Genomic DNA, 24953 nt, shown 5'->3' with positions numbered 1-24953 from the left:
TTTTAATGTATCTGCAGGGGCATGCACAAGGGGGGGGCACAGGCCCCCCAATAATCAGCAGGGGTACAGAACTCCTCTGGCCCCAGGGCTGTGGCAGGAAGAGTGAGCTCCTCCCATCCTGGGGCCACAGCAGGAGCTGACAGCTCCTCTGGCCCCAGGGCTGCGGCGGGAGGCACAGAATGTGCTCCTCCAAAAGCAGTGAAATTTAAATTCATGCACACGCCCTTGTGTGTGTGTGTGTGTATATATATATATATATATATAAAACAACAGATATAATGACTTAGTACATCATGATTGCAACATATGTACAAATTAAACATACTGCAGCCACATTTTGCTCTGTTAGGATAAACTCAAAGTCCAAAGATAAATGGTGAATAGAAAAGTATTTTGGGGAAAGAAAAACGAAAAAGGCATGATCATTTTTTATTGGAAAGTCTATTTCTTCTGTGTTCTCTGACTTTCACTGAGGTGGGTCATAGGGCATCCAAACTCTGCTCAGCTGAAGATACAACTTGCCCAAAGTTTGCCCAGTAAGTAGAAGGAGTACTACAGGATTGGCAATTTATCACACAGCTGTGGAGAGGTCAGGGTTTGACCAGCTGAAGAAGCCAGAGTGCTGGTAGTTTGTCAGGAGCCTAACAAGGAAGTCTGCACGTAACTTGCATAAAACTGAATGGATTGCAGCCACTTTCTTCCCCAGCAAAGAGGAGCAGACCATGGGAACTACAACTCTCCCAGCATGCAATGCACTCAGTAGACGCAGAGTCTATCTCAGTTAATAATCTGCCTATTTCCAGGAGGAGAGACTACCGATCCCAGCATGCAATGCTCCCAGTTGCTCTGTGCGGCCCCTGTTTGGAGCATTGCATGCTGGGAAGTGTAGTCTGCGCTGTTCGAGGCGGGCCCCGAGGTTCCCTGGGCGGCTGGGGTGGCAGATCGGTGTGTTCCCATCGCACCTTGGCAGTAGGACTGCAGAGCGGGGTGCGGTTGCCAGACGGGGCCCACTGAGTGAGCCCCCTACAGGCGAAAACCTGGGGGCTGAGGCGATGATCTTGTGCCATGCGGATCCGAAGAGCCCGGGAGCGCCGCGGTGAGTGGCTGGTAGCAGCCGCGTGGTTTTGCGCCTCCCTCCAGCTGTGCGCTGGCCAGGCGGCTGTGTCCCTCAGGCCCCGGGTGGAAGCTGGTAACTGGGGGTACTGAAGCGTCGGCCGACATTTCAGGCGGGCACCAGAGTAAACTCCCCTCCTTGGCGGGAGGGGGGTGATAGCACCCACATGGGCACCGCAGGCGTCTCATGGGCACCCGTCTGCCCCCACGAGTATCAGCATGGCAGGGAGAAGGCCATCATACTCTCATGCCAGGTTTCGAAGATGTATAACAGCTAAATCGGGATGTGTTTTCATGGGGACAAAAGGGACCTCTCCCTGACCTTCGGAGTATCCCCCTTTCAGATTTTAAAATCCTGTTGCAAACCATGCAGAGGTTGAAGTGCTTTAAAATTATATAAAAATATACAGTATTTATAAAATGGGAAATGTTAGGCCACCCAAATATAGGGCTAATTACTGTTCTCCCTATAGTACTTGGCATATAGTCCTATACATAGATTCATAGCTCTTAAGGCCAGATGGGACCTTTACATCTTAGAAGTGCTGTATGAATACTAGCCAACGTATTGAATTGCACATGGCAACGAACTGCATGAAGTTAGCAAACAGAAGGAAAAAAAGTTAGATCATATTTTACCAACCTTGATGCTGCCTTGGCTGTGACGCAACTCAATAAAAGTAAGACAATTAGGCAATGGGTGAAATCCACCCTATTGTATGTCTCCGATCTCAAAACAATAATGCGCTGCTAAAAATGGTTTTCTCACTGTGCATTATTAGTATGTAGTTATTGAAGGACATATAAAGTTCATCCTTAACTGAGAACTTTGTGGTTCTCATTGGTTTATGAGCCAACTTGAAGTGCTTAATATGTTAGTTTAATCTGTTTGGGGGTAGTTTAAAGGAGTTTCTTGTCCTTTCAGTAAATCTTTTGTACAATACATAGAAAACTATGTAATAAGCCTGTTCTTTGAATAGGTTTTTGTGTGTTTGTTTTGACCAGTATATTTTTAAAGCTTATGGCAAAATACATTTTACTCTGTACTCATTTTCTTTCACTTCTCTGTGTAAAGAGTAACAACTGGAATTAATGTTGTCTTATAGGATTTTTAAGAGCTTTGGGATAAATCATCTGCTTTAGTTAAAAGCCTACAGGAGGGAAAAAGTTTATTGGAAACTGTGCAGCTCCACCAGGCAGAGGTCCCAAGCCCTAGTCCTTGGGATGGAGGAATTTGTGGGCCTGCAGAGGAGCTGGGGGCATGGATGTTCCGAGTGCCACGGGGAAATCCTGTGGTACACAAAACATCTCCACAGAAGGTCATCATCTCCTTTAACTCTCTTCCATGGGGCTAGTGACCTACTTTCCTTCTCACTGTCTTGCAGCATAGCTTGTTGGCACATGTCGCAGAGCCTGTGCTCACCTCTACCCTGATCCTATGAAAGGTGAGGAAGTGTGGGAGTTATTACTGAAACTGTATCAGAGGGGTAACCGTGTTAGTCTGAATCTGTAAAAAGCAACAGAGGGTCCTGTGGCACCTTTAAGACTAACAGAAGACTTCTGTTAATCTTAAAGGTGCCACAGGACCCTCTGTTGCTTTTTACTGAAACTAAGTAATTTTCTTATCATCTGAACTGAGGGAAATACTTAGTTTACAGTTACGTATTACTAGTAACACAGATAAGGAAATGTTTTAAAAAATATTTTTAACCTGATAATGTCCCTTTTAAAAGTGTTTGTGTGATGCTTTCTTAATTGTGTTGTAAAATTAGGCTAGGAAAATATCTGCTCCAGTGTTAGTTGGCCAGCAAAATAATGGGGTTGTCCTAATTTTGATCTGTGCTCTCATTCTCTCAGAATGAAAGAAAAATAATAATTTTCTGTTTCTTTAGTTTGTTTACTTTATGTAGTTAACAGCTCTTTGTAAACTCACTCATGTTTTCTGCTGAAAACCTGTCTCTCCTGAAGAGTGAATCAGTTTCCCCTTTTGATTGTCTGATTTTGTGTCCCCCCTCCCCACACACACAGAGAGAAACAAGGGAGAGAAAAACATTTTTTGAAAAATGGGAAAATGTGATTGTAAAATCACAAAAATTGGCAAAGGATGTGGGGACCAGTGTAGTACTTAGAATGTTTTTAACTTATTTGTTGAAAATTACTAGATTTCCAGTTTACAATGTCTCTTTATCCAGTATTGGTCTGCATTTTAGCTTATTTCAGTACCAGTAATAAAAAGTCCTATGTTAAGAGGTCATAACAAGTGTAAAAAGGCTTGCATCTCAAGGAAATGAGCAAGTGTGTTGCCTTGCTTCTAGAAGGAAGAATTCAACTACACTGGAGTTTATTTTTATATAACCTTGTCCATAAAAAGTATCACAGAACTCTTTTTATAATACAGAGGTAGATCAAAATGCTTTATAGCGATCAGTACAGGGCAGAATGGATAGAAGAGATAAAAGTATTTTATAAAACTGGAGTAGAAAGGAAATTGGGGTTATAAAAAAATACTTAAAATAGTCTACAACTTGATAGCAGGGAAATTCCTATCCCTTCTGTTTTTGTTTGTTTGTTTTTGTTCACTTTCATTTTGTACAGAATACTTTACCTTGTGTTTAAATGGAACATAAATCATGACAGCTTAATTTTCTTTGTTTCCTTGTGTGTGCACCAGCATCAGTGATGTCAGCATGAATGTGTGCAACACTGGGAAAAGCATGTAATGGCTTTTGGAGGGTTATTTGGGCTTTATTTTTTTTATTTATTTTATTTTATTTTATTTTTTTTAGTTAAAGGTGAACTACAAAAATGAAAATTGCAACTACTCCCACTCACCCCTGGACTAAGTTCAGTACTATGTATGAAATGTTCAAAATAATGTATGAGTTTTCTTTCTTTTTTAGGGCTGCTGTGTATTGCTGGCTTGGGTTTGGTGTGATGTCCAGTATGTGCTATGCTGGTGAAGTCACACCTGCACCTGAAGAGCACTGAAGTCTGTTGATGGGAACAAGGTAAATCCTATTCTTGGTTTCCAGCACTATTTCTTCAGGAGTGTACATGTTGGAGTTTTTCAGTGAGGAAGAAGCCGGTGCTCTGACTAATTGGCATTCCATGACTGCTAGATGGTGTGCATCCCCACAGATATATAGCCTGTAGAATTATTAGAGCTTTCAAGGACCAGCTATTCTGAAGCTATACTGATCTGGCTATAACTCTTAAGCAACTAATTGGTTTGGTCACAATGCTCTGAGCTATTGTATTTGTTTTGTGCTTTCATAGTTTTGCCTTCAAAAATGTAAGTTTGAATTGTTCTTATCTCTAAATCTGAAAATATATCAAGTGTATTTTATTGTTTTAAATTTAACTGAATATTTTAATGTCCTGCATGGGCGGGGGCAGGGGAGGGGGGCATTCACAGGAAGAATTTGGGCCTTAGTGTAAGTCCTGGTGTATTCTGAAGAGAAATTAACTCCAAAAGTTTAAAAGGATGTAGTTTTAATTTTTAGCTGCTAATTATTAACTTACCTAACTGTCTTAAATCAGTACTATTACGGATACATTAGAATTCATTTATACCTCTTCCCACAGGGTCTATAAAAGATGCAAGAAAAACAAGTGTGTGTGTCTCAAAATGCGTCATCTTCTTGCTAATAGTGGCTTTTATTATTATGAAAAGTGAAGGAGGAAAACATTTTTCTGGACATCTTAAAAGTAGCTTGTGGAGGTGACAAAAATGCTTTGCGTGAGGCATATTTATGCATTTGCACTGAGACGTTGCCAGTTTCGAACTCTGAGTAGTGACACGTTGCTGAGCCAGTTAAATAGCTGCACAACTGAAGATCAGGTCTTTGATCTTGTTGGAAAGAACAAAGCCAGACTATCTGAAAAACACGTTGGAAGTGCAATTAGTCGACTGTGGAAATTTCAAAGGGACAAGTCCGATCTGTTGAGGAATATCGATTTTGTAAAAAACCATTCCCAGTTTCTTACTCTTCGCATTTTAGCTGAAAACAAGATAGAATTTATGGATAATGATCTCTTGGTGGATACGCTGTACAATGTATTGAGGTAAGCAATATAATATAAAATCCCATATAACCAATTTTAAATGAGCCCTGTAAATATAATCTTAAACATTTTATTGTTCAATTAAATAATATTGGCTTAGAAGTTAACTTTTTTGTCAACTTTTCTTCTTCTTTCTTGCTTCTTCCCTATTCAGAGTCAGTGACTTTTATAGCCTTCTTCCAAAACTCATGACTGTACTCCTGGCTGCCATGCAAATTGGTCTCTTTAAGGTCCGTTAATATTCAGTCCATGTAACGAGTCTTTGGCATCCCCTTTGATTGTCTTCCATCCACAATCATTGCAAGGGCCATCCTGCCAATATAACTCTTGGATCTCCACTGGACAATGTAGCCGAGCCTCCCTCAATTTGTCTTCAGTTAGGGAAAACCACATTTTTGCCATCTTCTCTCATTTTAGTAATCATAGATGTAGCACTACTAGGTACAAAATTCTCAGTCACAAATGTGTTTTTTTTTGTTTGTTTGTTTTTTTCAAGTTGATGGTGTCCCTTGAACTATACTTTTACATTTGGTAACCTTAATGGAGATAACTGCTCATTTGATTTTTCCAGTGAGCAACATATGTATGTTTTAAAAATGAACAAACCTGAATATTTTTGTATTATTTTGAAATGTATTAGGCTAAGCTTCTTTTATTTAATTTCTTTTATCTAAATATATCCTTCCAGCCTTGTGCTTTAATCACAAGGCTGGAAGTAAAGAGATCTGGGTTCTATCCTGTCCTAGCTTTGCCATACTGACTGTGAGACTTTGGACAAGTCACTTAATGTCTCTGTGTCTCAGTTTCCCCATGTGTAAAACGGGAATACTTATCTACATCACAGGGGTGTTACGATGCTTAATCGATTAACATTTGTAATGTGCTGTTAGACCTTTGGATGGAAGGTGCCATAGACATGCAAATTATTACTGGATATAACTCTCTTACTAGAGTCTGTGTAGCTCTTTTAAAGCAAATGTTAAAAGAGTTACGCAGCTCTGCCTGGTTTGTCTTGTCTTTAATCATTATGAAGGTTCACTGTTGAGGCCCATGATTCTCTGGTAGAAGAGCTGGTCATGGAAGCATGGAGAAGATTAGAAAGGCAAGTATTATACTATTCTACCTCCAGAGAGATGTAAATTACAAGCATATTCAGCTTGAGTTAATGTTTATAAAAGTTCTTTCACAGGGTGCTTACTAGAGTTTTAGACATTATCTAAGTATTTTTATATCATTATTTTAAACCTCAACTATCTTTTTGGAATGTCTCCTTTTTTAGAACTGGTTTTGTTTTTTTAACATAATCAAGCTTTGAATATTGATGGAGTTTTGAATTGCAGATGGCCAATGGAGGTGCTCAGATACTAAACAATAGATGCTGTTGTATCTAGAAAAATGAGTGCAGATTTAAGATTATATTTAGATGTGTGAACACATACACCACTGACAAAGGAAATTCAAAGTTGGCATACATACAGTTTTATATTGATAGATAAAGCAGGGTTATGCTTGTTGTCCTGCTCTTTAATGGCAGATATGCCCCTCTCCTCTTCCCCATCTTAATTTTAGAAAAGACTTTTAGTATAGAACCCTAGTATTTTTCCTTCTTTGCATTTGTGTTTATTTTGAGATTGCATTTTTTGTTCCTTAGTTCCTGGTTGAATGCAGGGGCTGGCATCACTCTCTTCTGTTGTCACCAACAGGACAGAATAGCCTGTCCTAGCCTACTAGCTAAGACACACAGACAGGCTAGTGAAAAGCCTGTATTGCATACTAATACTCACACCAATTGACTTTCAGATTCACTTCAGCAACATTTATCCAACATGGCAGCACTTTACTGCATGATAAAATAATCTTAACCACTCCATTGCGGTGGCCTTACTAAACCTAGGAACTCCTTCTGTACTTTACCAGACTGTGTACACATGCTTCTTCTTATCATATTTTGATACGAAAATTCATAGGTTTTTAAGCTGTTCAGAACTTTCTCTTTATGGACTTCTATTTTATTTTGATTGAGGCATGAATGTTACTAGGGGATGACCTCTCAGGAAAGCATTTTATATGGGTCTGATTTTTGAGGGGAGGGAGGAGCAGGGAGGTTGTTTCTTAATTTTAAACTTCTGTCTACTTGCTAATTTAATTATTGTATTAGATGTTTTACCTCCATGCTTTTATGGAAAGAAAAATAAATGTTTACTGTTCAGTTTTCTTTTGTTTGATGTATGAACAGGTTTAGTCTGCCAACTCTGTCTAAGTTTGCAGTGTGTCTATATGAACAACAGATATACTCTAGCCCTCTAATTGGCAAAATAGCAGATATTGTGAACATGAACTTGGATTCTATACAGGACATAAGGTAATTCTGGTCCAGGGAAGCTGAATAATATTAGATTCAATATGTATAGAATTATTATGCCTTGCTTATTCAAGACGTTGACTTTTTATCAACTCTTCAAATTTTGGAGGAGGCAAATAATTGTACAATGGCATAGGGTCAGTTTTCATGGATGAATCCATTCTGGGGGAAATTTAGATAAGTCATCTTCTGAGTCTCTTTGGGGAGAACATGTGCAAAACTTGTTCAAGAATTTACTTGATCCTTCTTAAAAGAGTAGTTTTCTACTGTGCCAATGAAAAAGGAGATATTACTGTACCCTAACTCTGAGTCTTAACTTGTCTTTTCTGAGGTTTTAGACTGGGGAGGGCAGGGGCAAAATCCGGCCCGCGGGCCGAATTCGGCCCGTCTAACATTTCTGTCCGGCCTCCTCATGGTCTCCGAGTCCAGGCCGCTAAAAGTCCCACGGCGCAGCAGGGCGCTCAGGCAGGCTGCCTGCCTGCCGTGGCCCCATGCCGCTCCCGGAACCAGCTGCTGCTGGCACATCTCTGCGTGCTCCAAGCGGGGGAGAGGGGGAGGAGGCGGCTCCACGCGCTGCCCTCACCTCCAGCACCGTCCTCACAGCTCCCATTGGCTGGAAACTGGCCATGGGAGCTGCAGGGGCGGTGCTTGTGGGTGCGGGCAGTGCACGGAGACCTGCTGTCCCCTTTCTCCCCCAAGGGGCGCGCAGAGAGGTGCCAGCATCAGCCAGCTGCAGCCACTTTCGGGAGTGGCGTGGGCCATGGCATACAGGCAGCCTCCCTGAGCCCTGCTGTGCCACCCGGCCGGGAGCCACCTGTGGTAAGCGCCTCCCGACCAGAGCCTGCACCTCGCACCCCCACCTGCACTCCAACCCCCTACCCCAGGTCAGAACCCCCCACACCCAGAATCCCTCCCAGACTCTGCACCCCCTTCTGCACCGCAATACTCTGCCACAGCCCGGAGCCCCCTCCTGCACCAAACTCCCTCCCCGAGACCCTCACCCTCTCCTGCACCCCAACACTCTGCACCAGCCCAGAGCTCCCTCCTGCATCCAAACTCCCTCCCAGACCCCACACCCCTTCCATCAATATAGTAGAAATGTGCGGGCCGTGACGACTTACGAAGTTAGTGGAGTTGCTCCCCTGCGAAAATTATTGTCCATCCCTGTTTTAGACTCAAGTGAACAGCAGGGGATGTCTCCTGCCATGAGACTGGTAGTTTTTCTAGTAAGGAGTTGAAGCTAAATCGAACGCTAACGGCTTCTGAGAATAGTAATAACGATGCTCTCTATTTGTTTCGCATTTTTCTTCTTCAGAGTACTTTCCAAAATTTAAGTAACTAATCTTCAAAACATCCCTTATGTTGGACAGCTTTTGTCTTCTGGACTTACTGACCTCGAGGGTGGTCGGGTTCACCAAAGGTCCACCTAGGATATGGAGAAGCAGAGGAAGCCCACCTCTCTTTCTTAGTTTTCAACTCCCTCTTGAGAATTGATTTTTTTTTTTTTTTTTTTGGGCCCAAGTTTTTGCCCCGTTTTTTTTTATCAGACATGACACAGGTTCATCCCAAGCAGTTTACGTCTGCAAACGCTCTGTTTCCTTATAGCAGAAAAATCCCAACTTTTTTATGAATCCCAGCAGAAACAGAATTTTTTATCATTTTGCTATAATGGAGAAAATATTTTTTCACCAAGCCCTACTTTTCATGTTGGATTTTAAATAGTTCTTGAAAGAGAGAACTTCTGCAACATCCTCTGTAAAGCCTTTTCCTTGTCCCTTTTCTGATTTTGTTAGTTATTTCTAAAAATGTTGTTAGGTTTTTTAAAGCTCAGTGTGTAAGTGTAAAATCTCTTGAATGTTTTTAGGGTCCTGTCGGTTTTGATGCTCAGTATATCTGGTGTTATCTCACAGAGTTTTCGAGAACGATTAATACAAAAGGCTGAACTTCTGTTGGAAACAGTGGATTTCATCCATTTCAACCAGGCCAGAAGGATGGTGCAGTTTCTTCGAAATGTCGGACTAACTTACCGTCCATTGCTGGAAAAATGCAATAAGGTTTTCCTTAAGAATCACAGTCAGCTTGATCTAGAGAACATCCATCTTATCCTTGGACTATACCGGTGTCTACAGTTTAACAACACTGAATTCCAATTAGTCATTAAACAGAAGCTGACTGAAACTATTTATGATTGTATCAATCCTGTGAGTTTCACAAGTTTATTTGCTGCTCTAGGGCCTATGGCAGGACCAGAGGTAAGAGAACGGTAAGTTTAGCCCTATTTACATCTTATTTATGCCTAGTGTGTGTACGCAGGTGCTCCCTCACACAAACTAGTATCTAAGACTTCAAGTATTTAAAGTCATGCAAATCTTGAGTTTTCCCCATGCTTAGTATGCTATTAAAATGGATCGTGTGGCCTGCTACTCTGTGTTATCCATGCACACATGAGCAGAGAAGCAATTTTTTTCTAATTGGCATAATTTAGACTGCAAATTTGTTGTTACGTTGTGATACAATATTGTAACAATTTATCCCAAAAGCTGTTGTCTGGAAGGTGGAAGGGCAACACTGCTACATTGCCCCACCCCCATAGCTTCATTACTAAGGCTGTGGTCCTGCCCTCCAGTTGGAGTGGAAGTGGCAAGCCCCTAAGAAATCGGGACAGCAAAATGTGCCTCTTCTCTTTACACAAGAATAGCAGCAGCCTGGAGTCCCTTCTCCCCCCTTCTGTCCTGGAGAAGCAGGGGTTGCAGCAGGAGATCTTCCAGTACTTATCCCAGCTGCTGGGTTGTAATTGGGCACGGGGACTGGTTCTGTCTGCTCTTCTCATGCTACACACAATCCCATGCCAGGGTGGTGGTAGTGGGAGGCCTCTGCGAGCCATCGTTTCAAGCAGTCTGCAAACTCAGGCAAACATTGGTTACATTTGGTCATGTTTTCAAACTTTTCTTTGCTATCATAAGCTAGACTTCAAATGAAAGTTGAGATTTGGGTGTATGGGGTTGTGCCCCCTCACAGCACCTGCCCCCCAAATGGCAGTGGTTAGTTGTGCTCGTGCAGACTTGTTGGTCCACGGTAGAGAGTTTCTGGGCCAAACTGATGCCAACATAAACTGATGCAACACCACTGGATTAAAAATCCAGAGTTCTCTATTTGACCTGATTGTGCAAAAAAATTAACTTTGGATTTTCATTGGCAGACTGATTTTGAATAACGTAACACTCTTGTGTCCTCTAACACCAATTTGTCAGTGCTAGATCCCCTTATAAAGAGTATAGCGGTTAACAGTGACTCACTCTTAGCCTCCTTTTCAAGTTATTCTTCTTACAGAAGTAGACCATTTGCTAGCTTCTAGCATCATTCCAAATCATGTGCCTACCATGTACTCTTTCATCTTTTACCCAGTTGTTTATGCTTTTTCTACCCAACTGTGCTGAGGGAGGAAATAAAAAAGTGATGGTCTTTATTTTGGAGGAGTTTGTTTCCATTATTTTCTACTATAGTTCCCACAGTACAAATCTCTTTCCCCTCCTTCAGACAAATGTGATTACTGTATTCTCCTCTATTACACAGGAGAATTGTTGGAAACTTGCAAAATGCATCTTTTCTCTTCCTTTTTAGGTTAATAGCAACTGCACTACTAATGGCAGAAGAATTTAACTGTCGCCAAGCGTTAGTAGTAGTGGAAACAATGGAAGAAATGGAATGTAGAAATTCACATCTGATTCAAAAGTAATTTTTTCTAATAATAATACATTCTATTGAATTCTCTTTGTAAGCAATTTCCACTTCCTACAGAAAAATACTCAGGCATCCTCACATATGAGGCAGAATTGTGCTCAAATTTGAGGAGGGTTGGAATTGAAAGCTGATAAAGCCAGGATACATGTGCAATGTATATATGCTATGCCTGTGTTTCTTAATTATGTTGTCACAGCTGGATCCAAAGTGATTCAGTTGGTTCAGGATTTTTCTTAGAAATACATGTGGTCTCACCAAATTGACTTTAACATCCTTAGCTAGTTTATGAATATGAGTGAACTCTCAGGCTCTCTGATCTGTTGTACAATACAGACACACAATTCAGAATACATATATATGACAAGCTGCAGAGGCCCTGCCCTGTCTGGTGCAAAAAAGGAGCTGATAGGAACTCAGGCTCATAGGTGCTGCAGGGAGGATCTGTAACAGCAGCTGTTCCAGGAATAGTGAAGAGGAGAGTGCCTGAGAAAAGGCTGTGTCTGAACCCAGCCCTGTCTATCTGGGTTAAGAAACCCAGAACAGGAGGAATATTTTGGTATATTCTGATGTTTTGTTAAGTGTTCTGTAACAAACACGCTGATCCTGCACATTTGACTAGCTGATCTGGTATTCTGCTGAATTTCTTCTCCAGTTTATTAGACTCTATTTTGAATTATTAGTTCATGTATCTGACCAAGCCAGATCCTCTCTTAGTGTAAACTGGTATAGTTTCACTGAAGTTGATGGAGCTATTCCAATTTACGCCATTCAAGTATCTGGTCCACTGATTCTTATTCTCTAAATTTAACTGAAGGCAAACCAAGTAAAAGGTCAGCACATATTTTCCTTGTTAGAGCAGTAGGAGGCTGTCTTATTACTTCATAGTGATTGTTGAAACCCATTAGCCTAAACAAATCTTCATCAGATTAAACAATGGAGAGGAACCTTAGAGCAAAGCCAGAGGTCTGCTCACCACAGTCCTTCCATTATAGAGATAATACAGGACTAACACCCATCAGTGGCCACTCCCTAAGGCTCCGATTCTACAATTCATTATGCGCAGATGGACTGCTGCATCTGTACAGAGCTTCATTGAAGTCAGTTGGGCTTCATGTGGATGCTGCAGTCCACCCATGCGGAACAAATCGTAGGATCTTAGGTGTTGTCTAAATGATGTCTTGTTCATGATGTAAGAAGTGCCTCTGTGATGTTTTTCCACCAAATTATAATGAAGGAATTTATTCTTATTTTTCGCATTGGTTTCAGAATTGCTTCTCTTCTACATAAGTACTTGGATAAGTACAACCCAGTAGAGTTGGCAAAAATAACGAAAGCCTTGGTGCTGCTGCATTGCCATAATGCAGAGCTTTACACCAAATTAAGAAGATTGCTAGTTGGGTGCGTATTCTTTTTGTAAATATAACTGTTGATTATTACACTAAACAATTGTTACTTCACAATTGTGTACAACTTGTTAGATCTTAATGTTTTACTAAAAAATAAACTGTTGTAACAATTCAAGTCTAAAAAAGCACATGAACTTTAGGATGGGAAGTGAATGTGGTCTAGACTCTAGACATAGTAGTGATCTATGTAATAAATATGCTCTCCATAAAATATAAGAATGGGCAAGGAGTCTTCTTACACTGGAACACTAGAATAGGGGGCATTCCAGCAAGATCATTAACAGCTGCTACTTTGATTTTATTAGTGTTTGTAGGAAGAGATGATGAAAAGGGCATTTCTGCCTGGAGAAATGCCTAAAAATAATCCATTTGTGAGAAGTAGGGACTCAGGTGTCAGCCCAAATGAAAAAGAAAGGAACACAAATGAGTGTATTCTTCTTTAACTGGGGAACCTCATGCGCTTGGCCAAGTTGCTGTGCCATAGTTAACCCAAACAAAGCTAAGGGGGTTTAATGACTCTTAATAGTTCATGTTGGGGGACTATTGCTCCATTGACGAGGAGACCCTTTTAGGAGCCACAGAAGAGGAGCTCTCCCACAATGGCCCTTCTGTGGGGGAAGGAGCTCAGTCTGAATGGCTTGTTGAGGATGAGGGTGTCTCTGAGTCCCTAACACACTGCCCAAGGTGCCTCTTGGGAAGGCTGGGGAAAGGTTCATTTGGCAAACCCTGAATGCCTGCAGAATCTCACAATCCAAAAGCTCTCTCTTTCTTCTCCTGCAATGTTGATACAGATGAGGTATCCCTGGCAAAGGATGTGTTAATTCCTGACAAGGGGCTTTTTTTCCCCAGAGGACCCAGCAGGCAGGAAGATAAAATCTGCCCTTAGAAGGGACGTCTAAGTTTCATCAGCACCCCTTAGAGCCTCATGGACTGAATTAGCTTCTCTGTGCCTTCCTCCCTCTTCCACTACTAGGAAGAGTGATTCAGAAGATAGAGGAGAAGGGACTATCCTGGTCGTCGTCATCCCAGACTGATAAAGAAGGCTGTGGTACTCAGACGTAGTATAGCTGTTGCAAATGTGTCTTCTCTGTCTCTTCAAGTAGGCAGGATCTCCTCTCTAAGGGGCTGCCCTTGCATCTCAGGCAAGACTATTTGAGCCTGACAGTTTTACATCTGAGTGGCAAGTCTGAGATATTTCTCTTACGTAATATGGCTAGGAGCTTCTCTATAAAGCCTTCCGCCCTCTTGGTCTATGCAGCTGTTTGGACAGAATTCTTCTACTAGTATCAAGATAGAAAGAGCAACCCTAAAAACTGAGGCACCCCAGCTTATCTGAATTTCTTATAGGATGGTTTCAATTTCACATTCCAAGAAAATAAAATTTATCTGATGACTTCATTTTCTCCGATTAACACTCTACCTCTCTCCTTCCTTCAGCATGTAGCTTAGTCCCATTGCCTCAGCTTCCTCTTAGATCCTCTGCAATATGGCTTCCACTATTTCCACACCAGGGAGATGGCGCTAGTGACCTCCCATTGATCAGTTTGAGAGCTTCTTTTCTGTTCACTTTTCGTAATCTGCTTGTATTTAAATAGTGCTTCCTGTTCTCTGCTCCTTAGGCTTTCATGCCTCTGTTTTCACCTGCTCTGGTTCAGGTGATTCTATAGTGGTAGTTTGGTGACACATATTATTATTGAGTAAAGTGGCAGGAAAATGTTGGTCTCACGATGAATAAGACAGTAGTAGTCAATGCTTTGAACTTTTACCACATTGTTGTTGTTATTGCAAACTTATGAAATGTAGATGGCTAATGTGGTTAATGCTTGTTTTTCAAATATAATTTATATTTACATAATTTATTTGCTATTTTTATCCATAAATTATATTAGTCAGTACTGATGGTTTTGTTTCTTTCCCCTTTCTTCCAGCTACTTACAAGTTAATGTTGTACCCCGTGACATTTCTATGCTAACTCGTGTTCTGTCCATGCTTCCTTCTTCTCAAGTGGATGAAGTAGTGATTAACAGAGTTGATGCAGTTTTGTCTCAGTGCATCTTAAGTGATTTGAGTAGCTTTGCTACAGCTCTTGTCAGATGGGTTCGTCATGGTCAGTCACATCAGCAAAGCACTTCTGGACCAAGTGCAAAGCTTCTGCAAAAATTAAGTAACTGCGGATATCAGAGGCTTCAAAAAGCCAGTGACTTGGATCTGTTGCTGGTAGAACTTAGATATATATCTGGAGAATGGTTTGAAGAAATACTTGTTGAAGAAACACTGAATACTTGTCAGCGCTTGATGGACCAAATTACATGGATGAATGTACTAGAATTTTCATCTTTTCTCCTCAAAACAAACTACCACTGTACTCCATTACTTGATAGAATAGCTTCTGTGGCAGTTCAACATATAAACAAGGTATTGATGATACTTCAGGTGTTACTATAATTTTAGTATGTCAGATGATATATGTTCACTTTTAGAAGTTTGGCTCCTGATGGTATGATCACATGTGCTGCCTTTTTCCTATAATATTTTTATTACAGTGCAGTGAGTGTTCTTTCTCCTCTTACAATGATTTACAATAATTTACAAAGCAGTTGGAAGTAATGTCTAGAAAGCATCAGATTAACATAATGGTGGGAATGGGATTAAAGATACAGGGGACCACTGATTTCAGTGTTAATTGGCAGTTCTAGAGATTTACTCTACTTCAGGGGTGAAATAGAGGAAGTTTTGAATGAAAATTTTCCTGAAACAGGTATCATCCTTTCTAAGAGGACAGATGAGTTAGTCTTCTTTTCAACTGAGTTGTCAATACAGTATCTTCTGAGGAGAGACTGACAGTTTTAAACCTATTGTATTTACTAGTTTTGTGGTACTAAGATGAAACTACAAGATTTTAGACAATGAAGTTGGGCATGTCTTTGATTTTGGAAAGAAGAGAATAATGTTTATATTGCTATAAATATCTGCTCCTACTTTTGCTCTGATGCAGAGACTTTGATTTTAATACTTCAAAATATTATTCATCAGTTTGGTATATTTTAAAATATTTGTATGCTGTAAAATCTGAGGAGCAAAGGAAATCATTGGAATTTAAAAGTAGTCCATGTACTCTAGGTCTTCTGCTTCTGAATTAGTTACAAACCTCTCCGTTACAATGCAACATCAGACTGTATTGAAATTGATTCTTTTTCACTCTTGAAATGGTTATTTTAAAATTTCTTATCCAGATCCATCCTTCTGGAATGTATGCTATTCTCCTCCCCTTCACTATTCTGAATTATGATCCTCCTCAAAGTGAAGAGTTCTTTGAGACTTGCATCCAACATTTTAGCTCTCACTTAGGTAAGTGATGCTAGGTAATGTAGACTCTGAATTGTGTCAGTTACTGTTTTTCCAGGGCACAAATTTAGGTACACTTGAGAAAAATGGGAATTGGATGGCTATTGAAACATACGGATTAATTTTCTTTTCTTTTTCTAAGTAATGTTCTGCAGAATTCATTGTGTGTTTCCATGGGAGTTCACAGCCTTATTTCACCCTTCAGAAATCGCTGTTGCTATGGGACTAAGAATATATCTTGAATTGTTGTACAAAGAAAGTGAGAATTTAAACTAGCTGATTGTCATGTGGGTAAATGGAAAATCCTTTCAAAATAATTAATGTGGCCTCTCCTAAAGGGATTGGAATCAGGCTCTTAATTATTTGGGGGAGAGGTAGATCTTGTGGTCGATTACCAGAAGATGATGAGTCAGGAAAAGATGAACAAAGACCGATTTCTTGGCTGATAGTATAGTTTGAGAGTTGTATGAAAGATTGCCATGTAATATAGTACCTTGCTATTTATTGTCTCTTCTAAGACTAGTCAGTTTCTTCCTGCAGAGAATATGCCATAATTAGGCCAAGTTTTTGTGGAGTAGGAGAGGCACAGTTCCACTTGGCTGGTGTGATAAGCCTCGCTACAAGGAACAATATATTTTACAACATAAACTGAAATGTACTGTGTTAGAGTTTTACAGCCCTCATTGGGAAAATTGGCAAAGCAATGGGCGTGTGCAAGTCCATGTGTGTGTGTATTTAACTCCAGTTGATAGTAATGGGAGTCAGGCATGTTAATGGAAGGAAGAATAGAGCTCATTAGACAATTTTCATTAGACTTTTTAACAAATGTATGTAATACATCCATATAAATATATGTTTGGCTTTTAAAGGTTGTTTTGAGCCTCACCGCCTGGTGCTGCTTGGTTATTCCTTGGCTGTTGCTGAGTATTTTCCTCCAGCCCTGATCAACGCAATATTTAATGTTGATTTCCTAGCCAAACTGGATGCCCAGCTTGAAAGTAGGTATTTATCCCTCAGTTTTTTATTATGCTTTTTATAAAGACTGTAAAGCTTTATGAAATATCTTTTACATTGCAAACGATCCCAAATCAGTAATCAAGTACATGTGTAGATTTAAAAATGACAAATACTGTTACATTGAAACTCTAGTAACCACAGTCTCTTCCTCCTTTTACTTAAGGCCCGCCTTGAGACATGCTGAGCTCGTCCTGTGCAAGGGCGTTTAGCACCTCTCAGGATCAAGCTTTTTAGATACTAAATCCTAAGTTTCTGCAAAATCTTATTACATAGGCACTTGAGCAGGACAGGAAGTGCTGTTTTCTGCTCTTTTATGTCATGATGTTGTTGGTTGAGGTAGGGAAAACATGGACTCCTGAACTCCTATCTTGGCAAGTCAGTAAAGGAGGAGTGTCTTTTCAAATATTTTCTCTTAAAATGAAAATATACTTGAAATTGAAGTCTTCATCCCATCTGCTCAACCAGCTGGCAAATCTGCCAACCAGCAAACCGGCTCTGCCATGTATCAGAGTGAGTTTGATACTACTAAGAATGCAATGGTTTGGGGAGATGTTTTATATTTTAATCAACCTGCTAAATTGTACCATAGTTAGTCTATGTAGTTATAAATTTCTATTTTTACCTTTGTGCTCCTTCCCCTACCGTCTCTGTTGGTTTGCTACACACACTTGTTGTGTCTTGTCTAAAGTTAGGCCCTGATCCTGCAAAGAATGATTGTTGTTTCACAACACCTAGTTAAAGTGTCTGTGTTTATGTAAGGAAACACTGAATTTTATAAACTTTGTTCTTCAAAAAGTTCTTTGCCTTTTAGTCTACATCTAGTCTGTAACCAGTTATAAACTTTGGAAATTAAATTATTTTGCTTACTTTTGTCTGATTTAACTAATTTAATTATATAGGGTGTGGCACAAAATGGTGTGGTAGATAAGTATACTACTATAGATATAGAAATACTTTTAAATAATTGAGTCTTCCTGGAAGACACGTTCACAAATACAACTTGATTCAGGTGATGGTTGGAATGCTTGGTGGGAAGAAGTAGTGACATCAGTGTACTGGTTTTAAAAGACATAGTTGGAATCTAAGCATCATCAAGGATTTTGTTTAGGATTTGTTTGCAGTTAGCTTGTCCTCATATTAGCGCTGAAATAACATTTTCAGAGTGGTTATTCATTTCCCATACTCAGTATCTGTTTTGAAATAAATTATATTACTGCAGGAATCTTACAAGAATACTGTCACATGCATAGCTCAGGAAGTTGTGTGGCGGTTTTGTCCACAACAGAAGACTCCCCCCAGACTTCCTCCCTCTGTAACCAAAGGGATGAGCACTAGTTCCAAACTTTGATTCCGTTCCCCCAGACACATTTTGCTACAACTAGGCTGCTGGGCTGGCCCCCTGCCATTTAGTTAAGAGCTGATGGGTAGGAAATTCAGAAGAGATGTTTTGAATGGCTGCATTTTTCTAATTCCTTATTGTTGAATAAAAAGAGAAGGAAAAAATTCCAGTTGAGAGATTTCTGAAGTTAAGTGCATTAATGTGCACTGCTAGCTAAAAGGCTATTTCTCCATTAATTAAGTAGCCATTTTGAGTGCCCCTCCAGACTTCCTGTGTTCTAGCTGACTTTTTAAATTCAGCCCTATCAGATACCTTGAATTGGAAGGTCCGGTTACGCCTGATGGAATTGAACAGAGCTGTGTGTCTGGAATGCCCTGAGTTTCAGATCCCTTGGTTTCATGAGCGCTATTGTCAGCAGATGCAGCATAAAGGTCAGTATTTTAGGAGAGGCGATGCCATTATTGTTCTTAGTTATGGAGGACCAACAGTTCGGTAGGTGCTACATTTCTTCTAGCATTTTAATGGGGTTATTTATTAGCATTCTATAAAAGCTGATAACTGAATGTAATACTTAGCATAAAAAGAAGTCAGATGAAACCTTAAAAACGGATGTCCTGTCTGTCCTGCATTGATGTGAAAATATCCTGTGGCAGTACCTGTAAAAAGTAAGGGTTTACTCCAGAGTCCTTGGGCAAAATTTGCCCTCCCCCTTATCTTGTTGTGGTATGTGCCTTTGATGCACCTGGCTGCCACTCTTCTTCTCAAAGGTGGTGGAGCTATATGTAGGTTGTGAAAGGTTAGCTTACAAAAGTAAAACAACAACATTAGTGTTCGACAGAAATGCTTTAATCCCAGTTTTGTCTGTTTTCAGATATCTAGTGTAACAATTGCAGTTTTCTGTTTACTGTGACATTATTTTTATTTCAAGACTGCAGGCCTGTATGTTGGTGCACTAATTTGTCCATTTTGTTTTTGTAGGCAATGGCAGCACAAATACAGCGCAACAGCAGATTCATAGAATGCTGGGGGAGATCTTGGGAGGAAGCCAGTATGCAAAAGTATCTGTTCTCACGCCTTACTACTATGGAATAGGTGGGTGGTTAACCAGGTTGGTGGAAATAGCCTTGGATCCACAAGTCCACAGTTAATTCCTGTAGGGGTTATTATAGTCTTAGTCTTCTCCCTAACTCCATTGCTATATATCTTTGGAGCATCTGAGGATTGTGCCCCAAATGTGTAAGTATAATAAGCCATCAAACAGAATGTTGCTATTTTGGAAACTGGATACAAAGTGGGTCTGAAAAAAAAGCCCCACAACTCACTTTGCCCTATATAATACAAATAATATTTGATAACTCCAGTGATAATGGTAACTTAGTTTTTCTTAAAATAAATGTTCTAGATATTAAATCAGAGCCATTTTCCTCCTATATTGATTAGTGTACTGGGTTATTGCATTTTCTTAGATTTTGAATGCATTCTGGATAAAAACAAAAAGCCTCTTCCCTATATGGATCAGAGTATAGTTTTGGCTGACTTAGTGCAGTGGGGACCAGACATCCGGCTCCTGGGGAAGAAGGGGCTTCCACCGGGAGCACAGAGGTTAGTACATGGTTTTCTATACATTAGATTTTGCTAAGTAGATAAACCAAGTTTGTATATTCCGGCTTTTTCTTACCCTTCATGCTGGCTGTGGCTTCGCTTTTTAATATACACATCACACCTCCTGTGACTAGGAGTGGTATTGAGTGCAAGGCAGGAGGGACAGCTGTTCCTTGTGAACGCCTAATATCAGTATGGCCTCAACTCTTTTTTTTTTTTTAAACCCTCTTATTTGGAAAGTAGGAAATCAAAGCCTCTTTGGTCATTTGTAGGTGCGCTGAATGGCTGTGATGCAGAATTTTAGCAATACAGCCCTGACTTCTCAAAACCTGTTGCTTTGCAGACCTCCTGCAACTGCTGTTGAACCTAGTGAAGTTGCAGGTGTGGAGAACCTAAAAGGATGAGGGCCTTACCCTCTGTGCCTTAGCATCCCCCCCTGTAAAATGCAGATACAGCTCACTCAGAGGACAGCGCCAGGCTTTGGAGGGTTAAGGATTGTAGATGAGCTTTAGGATTCTCAGATGTAAAGGACAAAAAAGGTATACAGTTTTAAAGTGTACAGTGGTTGGCTCTAAAAAGTCAGCCTTTACCATCAGGTACCACAGCAGTATCTGAGATGCTAAACCTTTGCCTTCTACTGGTTTTGTTCAGATACAGGCACGTGATAACTGTTAATAAACACTGACTTTTCAATGGCAACAACACACTCTAATTAGAAGTTGCTTCCAAAAAATGTGCATGTGCTCCCATTGGGTGAACACACCTGGCATGTTCTACATCTACGTGGTTTGATAATGGTAAAGCTGATAAGCTAGAAGGGCTTTTCCATCAGTAGTATTTTATTCTAAATGCAGCAACACATTTGCTCCTGAGTTTGAGCAGTTGATATTACACCTGTGCTGCATTGGCTGCCTTTCTAAAGGCAGACTGGTTTCAAGTTGGCTGCTTTTTTAAGTCCTTCATGCCTATATTTAAGGCTTCCTCTCTGAACTTTGTCTTTAGCAGTGTTTGTGCTGACAACTGCCTTTCAGGGATATTTTTTTTATTCTGTGTGTGCAAATCAGGTATTTGCTTGTGCAAATCAGTAGTTAGATGCACAAAAATTATGTAGGGAGATGCAACAAAAGTGTCTACCTTGAAAACATTGGTTTGGCTGTTTTTCTGTTTTGCAGCTACCAGAGGTGTAAAAGGGAAAAGCTTTTGGGAACCATCTAGAGTTCATATTTGTCTAGATAAATATGAAGAAAATTGAGTCTTGACTTAAAGAATGAGTTTAATTTTCTTTAAATTTTTAAACCTTAGTTTTCAGGTTAATCTAATGGTAGTCTGACTACAACTATTATAATTGAATGGGGGATCATTAATAGACATCCTACTAATATTTGAAAGTAACTATTTTGTTTGTTAGCAGAATTGCTGTGGAGTTTCTGGATTCTAAAGCTTTTTGCAAAAATTCATGTCACCTCAAAGGAAAAATTGCAATGAAAAAAAGACACCTGGAAATTTTGGGGTACCAGGTGGTTCAGGTATGGTGCACACAATCTGTTATATCAATACCTTATATTTGGACTGGTATGTACAATGGAATCCTCTACGCTCTCCCCTTCAAAAACTTTATACAGTTTCTCTTTAACAGGAAAGGGCATATGTGGAAGAATGATCTCCTGTATTTGCAGGGCATTCTCCAGGCTCTGTAATGTTGTTGGGGAAAGACAGTATTTTTCCCTACCAGGAGGAAATAGCTATGGAAAGTGTGTCGTCTAGTTCCTGTTCACTAGGAACAGCTGCAGCAAAACAAGTCAAATGATCTTGTATACCTTTCCTCCACTATAGCATAGTGGCTGCTTTGCCTCTGCTGCTCAAACAGAGGAAGTGAGGGACGTGCTACTCTTTGGAATGCAGTACTCCTTGGTAGATTGCCGCATTCTAAAAGGAATGCCAGACTGGAACCACCTCTAAGTGGAGAGAAGCTCCATTTAAAAGGCGTGAAAGTCCATTGAAATGCACTGAATCAATTTGAGAATTTTGCTCCACTTCAGTTCAAGTGGGAGCTTTCTACACTAGGACCCCCTAATTCTCCACTAGTGCTGCTCCAGCAGTGGAAGCTGTGGGATAGACAGGGCATGGACACTTACCACTGTGGTGTCTAGCCCAGACATAGTGGTAAAAACACATGTCCTGCCTAAGCTACTGCTTCCACTGTTGCTACAAGTGGTGGAGCTTCCCCAGTGGAGGATTAGAGATCTAGATTTATTATTCCTTCAACCCAGCGTAGACATACCCTAGAAGCAGAGCTTCACTATAAGCAGGTTCCACTCTAACTCTTCATCTACTGTAATTTGAAACAGAATCCCTTCCATGTGACTTAACAGTTTTGTTCTTCAGACAGCTTGAATACCCTTAATTTTCTCCCTCTGGTATTCTTCTGACACTATATGTTACACAATTTTTATCATGTCATTTCCTGGCTGAGGCAGTTTTTAAAATTTTAGGGTCAGATCCTCAGCTGGTGTGAATTGCCAGTTTATACCAGTGGAGGATTTAGTCCTTAATTAGAGGTATTTTGAAATTCTGACAGGAAATGACATGATGATGGAGCTATGCCATCTTAGTCCACCTGAGCATCTGGTCCTTCATCTCCACTATTATTATTCTGTGAAAGCAAGGTAACTGTTACCAGGCAAATACATTTAGCGTTAAGAAATTCCTAATATTAAAAATTAAGCATAGCCCATTAAAAGGCCACATCTCCTATAACAATCTTTAACCTTACATATCTTAAAATGGAGAGCACAGGGCTTCAATAAAAGGTGCCACGTATTGCGTATGTGTATCTATTGTGACACTGTAACAAGAAGAAATGTTAACAGTAAGTTACTGTGCAAACTCTGTCTTACAGATTCCTCACTTTGAATGGAATTCCATGGAGCTGTCATCAAAAGATGCATGGATGGAGTATCTGAAAAAGAATATATTTGAAACAAAGTAATATAGAAGAGACAATCATGAATATATATTTTCATATAAACATTTAACTTGATCATGTAACATTAAATATTTTTTAACCTTAAGACATTTATTCTCCATTGAAATCTCTTTATAGGCCAGGCTGAATAAGCCTAGGCACTGGGAATCAAGAGATTGGAGACGTAATCCTGAGTTTATCAATGACTTGGCTGGTTGCAAAGGTCTAAAAAGGGGATAAAGAAACTTGAATTTTACATTATCACCAAATTATAGCTAGTTAAGGCTTGCAACTAACTGGGACTATGGCAGCTTGACCATAAAATGACACTACCACCTCCTCAGAAGGGACTGGGGAGGACACACAGAATTTATCAAACAAAAATTTGGAAGTGTTATTGCAGAAATAGCAGTACATCCTTTAGAAATGAGGGATGCTCTTTGGTGTGTGACAAAATGGATAACAAGAAGTGAATGCAGAATCTCACTAGCAGCACAGAAACATTGGGAATGCAAGAATCCTAACCAAACGTATTAAAGCAGGCTTTCTTGGCCATACTGCAGCTATTTGGTACCGGTCCATCAAAGTGGCAGTAAACTTAGAAGCTAATGAGGATTTTCATCTGGGGTGGGGAATCCTGGGCCTTTGGTGTAGGGAGTGTGGCTGGGGCCTCCCTGAATATTTCTTGGGCCCCAAAAAGTAAACTAGTCCAAAGGTGTGGCAGCCAATCAATCTGCACTGCACACTGTTCACATGCAACTCATGATGTGGCTGTAAAACTAGTGACAGAGCAAATAAAATTAAAGGATTTCCAAAATGGGGGGCGGGGGCAGGGAAAGCTAAAGGACTTTACTCTAAGAGTACTGTAGGCCTACCTGAAGGATTTTGCTAGAGGTTGGGATTGCACATGGCTCATTTGCACAGAAGCTCTCATTGGACCAGCCCATTGGTAATAAAATTACATACAAATTAAAGAGAAAACCGTGCAGAAGTTAAAGGTGAATTATATTTGGGAGACTGGTGGAAGACAGCAAAGACCTTCCAAGACTAATATGAGTATCTGGTATTGCATGGCACAGCTTGCAGCCAAACTTAACTTCAAATATGAGTAAGGTAACTTCTCCACTTAGAAGGAGAGTACACATTATTCAATATTGTTAAATTTGAGATGAGATTATGAGACCTCGGTGTCCTAAAGAACAGCACTGCCTTACTTTAATGGGGGATTTTGGGGTTACTTTTCTTACTTATTTTCCAAAATATAGAATGGCATTTCTATAAGTGAGGGAGAGGCTTTCCAGTGCACCAGAGGGCAAAACTGAAAACTTGGGTAGAGTATCAGGATGGCCCTCCTGATAGTGAAATCTCTAATACTCTCTTGGGACTGGTGGGGGAAGAGGTAGCACCATGCCTACCTGATGTCAGGCTTTTTAGGGACTTCCCCAAACTATCTCCAGAGTAACAAGACTTCCATTAGTCGGACAAGCTCTCAGGCTTGTTGAGAAGACCTAAGACAATGAGATGCAGGAGAAGGGAACAGAACAGACAAGACAGTATTTGTTGGCTACAGATATTGGTGGTGTTGTGAAGCAATGCTATGCAAAAGCAACCTCTTTCTCAGGAGCAATTTTCTTTATGACTGCCTGGTCATTAGGGCTCCTCCGAGAGGTGGGCTGCTCTTTTAACAGAAACTTTTCCCCAGTATGCCTTTCTGGTGCTTTCCCTTTAAATCTGGCAGGGGCAGGCTCCTACAACTCTAAACTAGCCATCTTGCAAGTGGCTACTACTTCTCCCTTTACTAGTCAGTAAGTATTAACTTCTATTATACTTGATGCTATCTTCTCAGGACTGAGGGAAAAAACTTATAACCTGCAAGGGCAAGGTCCTCCTCTCCCATGAGAATATGTGGCTCTGTGGGGTTGTGTTTACTCTCGCCTGTGGAAGACTGGGTGGGGGCTGCTGCTTCTCCTCCTATGGCCATGGGACTCCTGATCAAGC

At 40.4% G+C, this 24953-nt stretch overlaps 1 protein-coding gene across 2 annotated transcripts; it reads left to right on the top strand.

Moving 5' to 3' along the window:
• The first annotated feature begins 917 nt into the window (after positions 1 to 917).
• On the top strand, positions 918 to 23641 carry FASTKD1 (FAST kinase domains 1). Of its 2 annotated transcripts, XM_024207727.2 has the most exons (17): positions 918 to 1096; positions 2499 to 2558; positions 4014 to 4121; positions 4699 to 5178; positions 6212 to 6280; positions 7415 to 7540; positions 9405 to 9803; positions 11162 to 11272; positions 12548 to 12679; positions 14616 to 15102; positions 15921 to 16035; positions 16902 to 17030; positions 18688 to 18819; positions 19367 to 19480; positions 19855 to 19990; positions 21402 to 21516; positions 22890 to 23641. In XM_024207727.2, the coding sequence occupies exons 4-17, from the start codon at positions 4844 to 4846 to the stop codon at positions 22977 to 22979; spliced, it is 2490 nt and encodes an 829-aa protein (XP_024063495.1). In that variant the 5' UTR covers positions 918 to 1096; positions 2499 to 2558; positions 4014 to 4121; positions 4699 to 4843; the 3' UTR covers positions 22980 to 23641. The 2 variants fall into 2 exon arrangements, with proteins under 2 accessions (XP_024063495.1, XP_024063569.1); XM_024207801.2 differs by lacking the exon at positions 2499 to 2558.
• The last annotated feature ends 1312 nt before the right edge of the window (positions 23642 to 24953 follow it).

The sequence above is a fragment of the Terrapene carolina genome, unplaced genomic scaffold (assembly GCF_002925995.2).
Source record: "Terrapene carolina triunguis isolate 2854851 unplaced genomic scaffold, T_m_triunguis-2.0 Scaffold62, whole genome shotgun sequence".
In the NCBI taxonomy this organism is placed as follows: domain Eukaryota; kingdom Metazoa; phylum Chordata; order Testudines; family Emydidae; genus Terrapene; species Terrapene triunguis.
The sequence above is the reverse complement of the archived record's forward strand: the minus strand, read 5'-3'. Positions and strand labels throughout refer to the sequence as shown.

Coding starts and splice junctions, on each gene's coding strand:
- FASTKD1 (XM_024207801.2), top strand. CDS start 4,844: ATGCTTTGCGTGAGGCATATTTATGCATTTGCACTGAGACGTTGCCAG. Junction 9,804..11,161: donor GGACCAGAGGTAAGAGAACG/GTAAGTTTAGCC, acceptor CTTCCTTTTTAG/GTTAATAGCAACTGCACTAC. Junction 16,036..16,901: donor ACATTTTAGCTCTCACTTAG/GTAAGTGATGCT, acceptor TGGCTTTTAAAG/GTTGTTTTGAGCCTCACCGC.